The sequence below is a fragment of the Thamnophis elegans genome, chromosome 4 (assembly GCF_009769535.1).
Source record: "Thamnophis elegans isolate rThaEle1 chromosome 4, rThaEle1.pri, whole genome shotgun sequence".
Classification (NCBI taxonomy): Eukaryota; Metazoa; Chordata; class Lepidosauria; order Squamata; family Colubridae; genus Thamnophis; species Thamnophis elegans.
This window is the reverse complement of record NC_045544.1, coordinates 46,460,865-46,472,120: the sequence shown is the minus strand read 5'-3', so window position 1 is coordinate 46,472,120 and position 11,256 is coordinate 46,460,865. Positions and strand designations below refer to the sequence as shown.

At 35.6% G+C, this 11,256-nt stretch overlaps 1 protein-coding gene across 1 annotated transcript; it reads left to right on the top strand.

The window, feature by feature from the left end:
* The first annotated feature begins 477 nt into the window (after positions 1 to 477).
* On the top strand, positions 478 to 10,711 carry LOC116507565 (p53 apoptosis effector related to PMP-22-like). Its single transcript, XM_032215785.1, has 3 exons — positions 478 to 828; positions 6,233 to 6,376; positions 8,759 to 10,711. The coding sequence occupies exons 1-3, from the start codon at positions 615 to 617 to the stop codon at positions 8,968 to 8,970; spliced, it is 570 nt and encodes a 189-aa protein (XP_032071676.1). The 5' UTR covers positions 478 to 614; the 3' UTR covers positions 8,971 to 10,711.
* The last annotated feature ends 545 nt before the right edge of the window (positions 10,712 to 11,256 follow it).

The following is an 11,256-nucleotide window of genomic DNA, read 5'->3' as shown; positions in this document are numbered from 1 at the left end:
TTGCTGATTCCAAACCATTTGGAATGTCTCTGCTTTGAAGTATGGGCTGAAACGACCAACCTTTAAGAAAACAAAAACTGCCATTCAAAAGAAAGAGAAAGAACGCATCTGGAAAGCAATTCCTGAGATAACACAATCTACAACTCATTTTTAAGCACGTGGCCTTAGAAATTCCTTCTAATTACCCTTACTTACTGCTTTATCTACGGATATTCCAGAACATCTATTCACTTACGAGCGTATTTGTCAGGAGTTGTCGTTGCTCGCCTTTCATTAGCACCAGCCTGACAGAACCGCACCTCAGGATACGCATGCTACCTCCCCGTGGAGAAAGAGTTAAAAAGCCTGGGAAGTTGCCTGGAATCCAGGTTTGTTTATCATCAGTTTCTCTCTCGCTCGACAGGTTCTTCCAGCAGCAACAGCCGCTCTCCGCGCCCGGAATCTAGGCGGGGCCATCCTTCGAACCTTGCCCGTCGCATAAAAAGCGCAGCGCCTGTTCCGCCGCCTTCTCCCAGGCGCAAAGCCCGGCCCGAGGACATTGGCCTTAAAGGGGAACCCCAAGCCACTTTTCCTGGTTTCTCTCCTCTCCCTCGCCTGAAATCTGTACGGTCAAAATGTTCAGGTGCGGCCTGGCCTGCTGGAGGTGCAGATGGATCCTGCCCCTTCTTTTGGGGATAGCCATCATCTTTGGCATCATCGCCTTGGCTGGCAAGGGATGGCTGGAGTCGGCCCAAGCCCCCTACGCGCGTAAAGCCGGGTTGTGGTGGGACTGTACCAAAAACAAACCCGACGATGTGGACTGGATGTGCAGTTCTCTCATGGACTACAGTAAGTCTTGGCGAGCGGCGTGCATTATTAAACCTACAGGGAGTTTGCTCAAGTCTCGCTTTATTCAGCCGGTGTGGGGAGGGCGGGCTACGATGGTGAAAAGGTCAGAATTAAATCGAAAAATGTATCCGGGAACAAACTTCCCCGGGAGACAACAGTTTGCAAAGGGCGCACAGGTTCACATTACGTAAATGGCGTCAAGCTCGCCTTTATGCAAAACTAGTAGCCCGGTGAGAAACAGATAGTGAACAAAAACCGGACTGCTATTCAATAGAGGACTAGATCCCAAAGCGAGACGCAAGTGAAAATCGTTAGGTAACAGGCAGGCCATGAGGCCATTATAGATTGCTGTATGGAGGATTTTAAGATGCAGCAAGGCGAATTGCAACATCAACCCAAAATTACTCATTGAAACTAGTTGGAAAGGCTCTGGATCAAACTGGTTGCCACACCTTTGACTCATCCAAACTTGACGAGCTTTGCTCATCGTTCAATGCACAAGAAGGCGAGTCTTTGACTGTATTTCTGCTCTTCATCACAAATCCTAGCCTTCCGGTCAGAGCAGGAGAAGCAAATGGCCTTTGTGCTTTCGGAAGGGGTGGGCGAGAAAATATCCCTTTGCCCTGACTTGCTGGTTGTAACTTGATACCAAATCAGCGTGTAATCTGTTTTTTTTAAACTGCGCTGGAATTGAATTATGGCCAAATAGGGGAAGATCTGCAGCGCTTTGCAAGCCTTTTGTAGTTAAGGGAAAAAAACATACCCAGAAGTTAAATTATTACTGTAGTAGGCTTCGTGTGATACATTAACTTAGATTTCCTCAGGTTGATGCCTCCAGAAATGTTGGAGTGGCAATTACGAAGATTTTCAGACAGCAAAGTATATTTGGGATCCCAAAACATCTGGAGGGTGCCAATTACAGAAGATTGAGTGTGTGTAAAATGGTGCCTTGAGAACTAATGGGATAACAAAGCATATTGGTGTTGCGGAAGAGGAACTTAGGTGCTGCCGAGCATGTCCTTTAGAGATGTTTTATTTTTAAACTTATTGGAAAAGTCAAAGTGACAATTGCATTTGTTCCTTTATATAAAGAATAGGTATAATATGTACTTCAGATGCAACATATTTAGCTCGTGTGTTTCTTAAAATGTAATAGAAATGTTTTTTGTCTAATTCTTACCTATACTTCTATTGTCTTGACAAAAATAATAATAAAGAATTGGTTATTTAAGCAAAAGGAAATGTTTATATTAATTACATAAACTGAGGAGCCCTAACACTTATAGTCTGACTACTAGAGGAAATAAATACATAATGTTCCCATTTTCCTTTCCCTCTGGGGAAGGAGAATAGTTTTGACTAAACACACTATAATAGGGGATTTGGGCCAGTCATTCTTGGGACAGCTGAATCTACCTTACAGACTTGTTTTGTAGATAAAATAGAGAGAGAGACCTCTATAGAAGCCAGCTTAAAAGTCTGGTGGAAAGTTAATATAATATGGTGTGCTATTTAGTCATAGTTGATAATTTTGTGAGGAGTGTCTAAAAATTCTGGAATGAATCCTTCCCAAACAAGTTATCAGCTGCATAGAACTTCCTGGAATCAAATTTGCCTTAATTGAAATCATGTAAAGCAAATAAAACACAGACGATTCATGTAACCATCCATGCATGAAAAAAACGGAAATAATAACAACTATCCCACCTTTTTTTGCAACACTGCCCTAACTTAAATGTGTTTAACTGCTTACAAGTTGTGTATGTTTGGGCTCTCTAAACATAATTAGCTATCAAATATGGATAATATGGGAAAATCTAGGATTTAGAATCCAGAGGTTCAGTTATTCAATTTGGAAACAAAATAAATAAATAAATGGAAGAGATTTTGAATACTTGGGTAAATGGAAAATATTTGAACATAGATTTATTTATTTTTTTAAATTTAGACTTGTGAGAGAAGCCAAACTGCTATTTCAGATTGATTTTTTTAAAGACCCAGTGCTTAAACATTGGCCTGTCTTACTTTTTGTATGTGTTTTGTAAAGAATATTTAGATAGAAAGATGATGATACATTCAACATGAACTGGGAATGGAATGAACATTAAGCTGACTAAGATTAATGTGTCACAATAAATCAGTTAATTGGTAATTGCAAAATTTCAGCAATTACCTGAATGAAGAACTTGCTTACAATTTGTATCATTATTTCTTTTTTTAAAAAATGAGAATGTAAGAGGAAGACTTAATACCTATAATGATGTTACTCAGATTAAAAATTGCAAGTAATTCATACATTGGTTTTATTCACCCTTTTGCTTAAAGGGAAGCTACCTTGGAGAATCACTTGTTAATGGCAGACTTGCATTGGGCACAAATTCTTATTCAAGATTGTACTTGTTAAGTATTAATGTTTCACAGAATACAGAAAAGAGCCACTCCCTATGCACTGATGAGGAAGGAATTCTTTGTTTGGAATGATAATTAAATTGCAGAGGTTGTAATTCAGATTTGCTTCAAGATCAAACTAGATGTAACATGGGGTCCTATTCTTTTCCGTATGTATGTATGTATGTATGTATGTATGTATGTATGTATGTATGTATGTATGTATGTATATTGCATTAAAGAATAGCTTCTTTCCAAAAACTGTTTGTCACAGAAATTAGAATGTAGGAAGATGGAATACATGAGAGACAAACCTTTTATTTTTAATACTGTGGCTGTCATCTCCGGATGGAAAATAGAAAAAAACTACAATCATTTTTTCCCCATAGAATGAAAGGGATATAGATTTGTAATGGTATCCCATCACATCCATCACTCGACACTTTCCAGGCACAAGAGAGCTTGGATGTTTTCTGATGGTTCACTGATGATGTTACTTTGGTTTGGTAATGAAAGTCTGCAAGAAAGCAACCAAGCTCGGAGAGCACCAAGGACCCTTCATTTCAAAACTGAGTTATAAATATTTTCCTCTATTGCTAATTGCTTTTTAAAATGTGCAAATGTCAGAGTGGTATTAAAATCCTATGATTAGCAAACACAACTTAAATCCAGTATGAAAAAGTGGATCCCATCAGCAAAATCAGATTATAAAATGAAATTGTAATTAACTGTTGCCTGAATTTTACAGGAGAGATGTCATCATAAACTTTTCTAATCACCTATTCTGATAAAGATCAGGTTTATATAATCTGACTTGCTGTATTTTTTACCCTTAAAAATAATTTGTTAGAATCATTATACAGTAACTGTAAATGATGATTCCTCAGCTAACAATCATAGGTAAGGGATTAGGAGATCTAATCTCTATGGGATCTCTCTATTACTGTATGGTTTTGCTTCCTCTTTCCATACCGGATAATACCATCTTTAATATTAATTCTGAATTTAAAAACTGCTTTCTTTTTTCCTTTAATGTGCAAAACTATTGAACCATTGAATGACAAAGGGAGTCAAATATAATTAAAAGAGGATTTTTCATTGAAAAAAGTACAATATAAAATGGCGTATGACAAAACTAAGATTTTCAGTAAGAAATTAGGGATTACAATAAATAGAGAAACAGATTAAATTCTTAAACAGAATGAAAAAATGATTTAAATAAATTAGATATGGTGATCTGAGAAAATATTAAGATTGGTCCCTAAAGAAATGAGAATGAGCAAGTATGGCACCAAATAAAGGGTATGTTTGACACTGAGGTAATCAAGTGGTTAAAACAGTGGATTTAAGATTCAGTGCCTGCATGATCAGGTGAATTCAAACACTCTTGGTCAACAAATAAATACTGTGTCCACTGTTGGGTGCTACAGGTCAAAAGGGATAGTGGCAATTGTTTTTCATAATGGAGGATAGAGAATCTATAATCAAATGAGTACTATGATTTATTCATAAATGTTTTGGAAGTGACCAAATCGTCTGAGGATCAAGGAGAGAAACCAAAAAATCCCAAAAGAATGTCTTCAAATCTAGAGGATGAACAAATGTAATTTAGTGTAAAGTAATACATATGGAAGGTTTTTTAAATGTTATATTTACATTTGTAAGGTTGTAAGCAAGGGATCATTAACCGAGAGAGGATTCTTGGGATTATGATGGATAAACATGTATATTTAGTACAATCTTCCCCAATGTGACCAATCTGACCTGAAGCTTTCTGAGAATTATCCTGAATTCTCTGCTGTAATGAAGAAAGCTGGGAAATCCTGGGTGTTGAAGTCCACTTATCTAGAAGATGATGGGGTTATGATTGCTGTGGAAAGTAAAGTCTATATTAGGAATTGTAGGGGAAAGAACCAAGATACAATTTTATTGCATTTGTATTAATTAGAAGTATAACCTAGAGCAGGGGTGTCAAACTCAATTTCATTGAGGGCCACATCAGGGCTGTGACTGACCTCGGGGGGGGGGGGGGGCTGGATAGGCATGGCCGATTGGGTGGGTATAACTGACTGAGTGGGCATGGCCATCTGGGTGGGTGTGGCCAGCTTGACGCCACTCCCCAAACTGCTGGCATGTTTCCTCTTTGCATTGGGTAGCCCGGGCCAAAGCAACTGGCCTGATCATTCCTCTTTGCATTGGGTAGAACAGGATGGTCCCGTGATCCAGATGCGACCACATTGTGGGCCAGATTCGGCCCACGGGCCTTAAGTTTGACACCCCTGACCTACAGCCTTAATGGTAAAGTTTTGATTCATTGACTATGGAAGCTATTTTAAATATTGCATACAGTACTGTATGAACACCACCTCTGAAGAGCTGTCTTAACTAAGGAAGTTATTTGCTTGTTTTGTATACTAATCTAATTGTACCTTATTCAATAAGCTATAGTTAAGTAAATTGTGGATTGACACTAGGCCACAGGAGAGAAAAAAAGCAAGAGCAGAAGCAATATATTTAGGTGGAAAAGATATATTATTTAGGCTCTTTAATTTAGAAAAAAGTCTGATTGAAAAGAGAAATTAGAGACACATCAAGCTAAACTGTTAGTATGGTTGAGATGCTGGATGTGGACTGTATCTCAACCATTCTAGCAGTTTAGCTTGATGTGTCTCTAATTTCACTCCCCTTTTGACTGTAGATTAACCAGCTTGTTTTAAAAATGCAGGTGGGGGGGATGTCTTGAACAGGGAGAGAAAAAGCTGTCAATAGAAGATAATCAACCACATTCAGGCATACCTGTTATAAAAACTGTTGATTCCTTGTAGAGATTTGCAGTTGTGTCAGATGAAAAGGAGGATCACAATATTTAATAGATAATGCCTTTAACAATAAAAGCAAGATTCTGCTCAGTTCCTTTAATCAATATTTTTCTAAGCTTTCATTTAACTAATGCAAAATGCATATATTTACATATAAGGTATATATGTTTCTTATCTCTCTTTTTTTTTCTCTAAAGGTTGGGGCAGAGCTTCTGCTGCTACATATCTTGTCGGTTTTGTCATCCTCTGCATCTGTTTCTGCTTAGCAGTCATAGCATTTTCCATTGATATATTGCGGTTTAATTTCGTTCGAGGAATTGGTGGCTTGCTCTTCGTTGTTGGTAAGCCTGTAAATAAGAGAAATGATTTTCTGACCAAGTATATTTGTTTGTGACTTTCCCAAAATATAATTCTCTGTAGAATATGTAAAAAAAAACTTTAATTTCTTAGTCAGCTCTTTCCTCTTCTTATATAACTTTTCTTAGATTTCATATTAGCAGCAAACAACTGTCCAGACTCAATCAGGTAAACTTTCTTAATTAAAGCTAGCCAGCATTTAGCTATCGTTTAGTTTCTAATTTGCCTCTCCCAATTTTATTTTTTAGTAGACAAGCATTTTCATTTTTGGATAAACTTTTATATATCTTAGAACATTACTGTATCATTATACATGTATTATTAAAGATATTCCACATGAGTTCCATTGATTTGCAAAAATATATTTTAATACATATGCCCTTCTATATTGTGGAAATAATATAACTTAATTTCTTTAAAATATTTAACCATAAAGGCTTCTAGGATTATATGTAGCTAGTTAGTTATGGTTGAAACACAACTAGTTTGAGAATCATTTATAAAACTTCAAACAATTTGGTTTCTATAGTTTGCGTTTATTGACTTGCATGAATTTAGCATATCCTATAGATTACTGTGAAACTTTCTCCAATCATGATTTATTCAGAAACCATGAGTGTAGTGCAGAAACTCAACTAGACACTTCATCTGGGTCTCACACCCTTCAGTATTTTTATTAATGATTTGGGGGAGGTGGTGGAAGAAATGCCAGCCAGATTTGCTGAAGATAGAATTAGGCATGACTGCTAGTATCCTTAAAGATGAAAGCACAAATCAAAATTATTTTAATAGGTTAAGTCAAGTTTAGCAGCTTCTGATAATTGGAAGTTGTAACTCAACCTTCAGGTTTTTGGAAGGCTGCAAGATACAGTCAAGTAGGGTAGTCGTTTTTTTGTCTTATTTTGGCATGTATGGGGCATTAAGAATGGGAATGGGAAAGGCAAAACACTGCTATTCCCACACTTTGTCCTCCCTCCAAATACAACATCCAAAATTGTGCCTCACAGTCTTGAAGAACTTAACATGGATTCCCCCCCCCCTCCCTAGCCTCCCAGGATAAAAAGCAGAGATGGAAACAAAAGAATAAAATTGAGCAGAGGCAAATGCAGTTGGTCACAAGAAAAAAAATCAGTTGTACACAGGAGAAACCTGATTTAGTAATATTGTATGCAAAAAAATACGGAATTGCAGTTGATTGTGCTAAGAATATGCATGGCTGCTGAGAGTCAAATATGTTTTTAAGTTGCATTAATAGAAACATATTTCCCAAATCATAGGTTAGCGTTCCACTCTATTCTGCGTTAGTCATAACCATTCTTGAACATTTGGCCAGTTTTAAGTGCCATAATTGAAGAAGAAGAAGATAAATTTTCAGTTTCAAAGGTTATTGAATTGAACATTACTAAATATATTAAGCTCTGCAGCAACAAGAGCAGGAAGCTTCCAAATGTATTTGGAAGATTTGCTAACAATCATCAGGTGTCTGAGGGAATATTACATAGCAAATAGCCATGATTTTTGTTATCCAAAGTATAAGATGTTTAACAATGCTTTGAAATTACAGGGAGGCAGTTTCCAATGGTAAGAAGTGATTGGACAGTGAAATTTAGTTGTGCTAAATTGTTTTGACTAGGAGTATATCTAATGGCTTCTAATTCTGTGATGATGTGTATAACCAGTGTAAATATCACATTAATATTCATTTGTCTAATAGCTATACACATTAATGTAGGGATGCATCATACATTGTATGTGATGGATGTTTTCCGATGATTAAGGAATTTTTTACAAGTAATTATCTTTGTGTTGATAGCAAATAAAGTCAATAATATAAAATTTTTCCAAGTTGGTAAGACCAATTATTGATCTTACTAATAATTATAGAGGTAGGTCATTGAACCCGGCAGAGTTCAGTCATCTCTCTTGTGCAGGATGATTCTCCCTAAATGTCACAACCTCCACTCCATTTTGTGGGATAGCATGTAGAGAAAGAATGTTGAAACTTTTAGAGATTTAATTAGGAAATTTAATATCTATGTATATAAATGATTATGATAGATACTCTGGTGTCTTGTACTACATGAACAATACCTCATTATTCAATCAATCAATTTATAAAGCCACCAATCTCAAAAAGTGATTGGGCAACAAATATATTAAATAAAAAAATGCAATTGCAACGTATTGTTACAATGTAATAATTAAAATGCATGGCAGCCAATTCTGGGCACAGAGACAAGTCTTTAGGACCCTGCAAAAGGCTAGCAGGGTTGGGACCATTCTAATCTTTTCTAAGATTCGCTGCAAATTTCTGTGTGGTGTAAGATTTTATTTAATGCCTTGCTTTCTTCCTTATTTCCATCCAGCTGCTTTCCAGATCTTAGGCTTGGTCATCTACCCAGTGAAATACACCGAAGATATTATATTGACGGGAAGCAACATGTTCAGCTGGGCTTATGGTTTTGGTTGGGCAAGTACAGTGATTGTGATAGGTTGTGCCTTCTTTTTCTGCTGTCTTCCCAATTGGGAAGATGAAGTCCTGGGTAACATAAAACCCTATAGGCATGATGGCATTTAACCAGTTGGATGTGGACTTTATAGAAGATACTTTTAGGAAATAAAGCAATGTTGTTTCTAACATTTGTTTGTTTGTTTGAATAACAGTTTATTTTTAGACATTCCTGTTTTCAGACTTATTTTGTTACAAAAGAGAGAGAGAGAGAGATTGCATTCTGAATTTTGTTAACTAATAATAATAATTCCTTTCAGGAATTAATTGTTTTGGGTAAAGGACAGAAGTTTTGGTGAGGTGATTTATTCCAAGATAATATTTTACTGAATAAATATATAAGGTGTTTTTTTTAAAAAATGTCAAACAATTTTAAGCTTTTATTTTTAGTCTGTGGTTCAGAATCCTTATCCAAACATTTATTAATAAAATAATTGTTTGAAAATGTAGTTATTTATACATTTAGTACGCAATCCTCTAAGCATTAAATTCTGTTAATATTATTTTACTGGCATTTCTGTTATAGTAATGCTTCATGGCTTACTTGATATTAAATGAATTAACACTATAGAATTCTATATGTGCAGGTTTATCATGTTAAAGAATTTATGTGACAGCTTCCCTGTTCCCCATTATTGGATGCTTCTAGACAAGGTTAGGTCTGCTCTATTCAGATAATTAGTGTAGAGTAGTTAGCTATTTTGTGTTTTTTCTGATCCTCTGCTCTCATTAAAGAAATCTCTTGAGATATTTCATTAATTGGTAGTAATGCCCACAATCTTCCATCTGAATTTACCTACATACTTCTTAACATTTATATATTGAATATGTCTCATAGATTAGGGAGAAGGTAAAACTAAGTTATACTTTTCAATTTCCTTTCTTCTTCTCAATATCTGACAATTTTATTCTCGGCATATAGAGTTAAAGCAAAAACACAACAACCCCCCCAAACCAAATAACTATTAGATGGCAAACCTATTAGGCAAAAAAACCCCAAAGTTGGTTTATTGGATAGATGCAGTTAGAAAGTGCTTTTCTGCTGCCAATTTTCTCTTCCCATTTTATCATGACTACACCCCATATACGTATTTTTAATTCAAATGGCACTGAATCAAAGATGAATCAAAGTTAGCACCATGTATGGTTGCTTTTTCAAGGTTCTGCAGGATTAGTTACTTGGTAGTGGAATAATAATATAGACTTGCCTTTCCAAATTTAACCATATATACAACGTAGCTCACAGATAGGCATTGTGATGTCTGTGGGTGCAGAGAACAACTTAGGACAACTCCAGTGGGGCTGGTCAGGCTTCTGCAGCATTAGACTTTATTTTTTTAACTAAAATATATGGAATGCTTGCATGTTGTAAAACAAAATGCCAGTCGGTGACATATTTATTTACAAGAATACCTATGGATCTCTATCTATGGACCCCAGAGGGTTCCAAAATAAAAGTGGTACTTGGGTGTAAGTTTAGCAAGAAAAAGACAATGAAAAATCGCAGCGGTACAAAGCATTGATAAAATGGGTTAGGGAGTTATGTAGAATAATCATGTCACATTCTTTTAAAAGAACCTCTGTGAGTTGCTGCCTGGTTGTCAACACACACTGTGGTAGCCATTGTGTAAACAGATATGCCTTTGGCAGTCAGAATGTCCATATTCCTCCAGTACACATTCAGAATCCCAACACTATGGATGTTTAGTCAGTAACAGGACAGAGACTTCAGTCATTCTTAATCTTAAATAAACATAGAGAAGATTGCAGAGAATTTAATATCATTTATCTCAGTAGAAAAATTAAATAAACTACCAAAAATATTGGATGGAATCTGGGATTGGAATATATGAAAACTTTTAATTTACATTAAGATATTTTAATATCATTAAATCCATTGCTAACCTGACAGGCATCTGAATGTATGTTACTAAAAAAAAAAGATTATATACTATATATTTTGAATCTTTTGGTAGAAGCTTATTTTGTATTTGGGAAATATTGTATATTCTAATGTATAATTTCAGATATGACTGTTTTTGTATGTTTACAATTATTCACAAAGGTTATCTGCCCACTACTGCATGAATTAATTAATAAAAGTTGCTTAAGGTACGGAAGAAATTCTCATATGAATCCACATTGTTTAAAGTTGTGTTGTATTTTATACTGTATTGGATTGTGATACAACATTTAGTGTTATGAAATATTGCCTATGTGCTTTGTACATATTGCAATCTACAATTGAAGACAGAAATTTTCCATCCATTTTTATGGAAATAAGCCCATTACCTTTATAGAATTTAAAATAAATAAAAGTAGGACTGTTTTGATAACAATGAGGTTTTTAAAGAA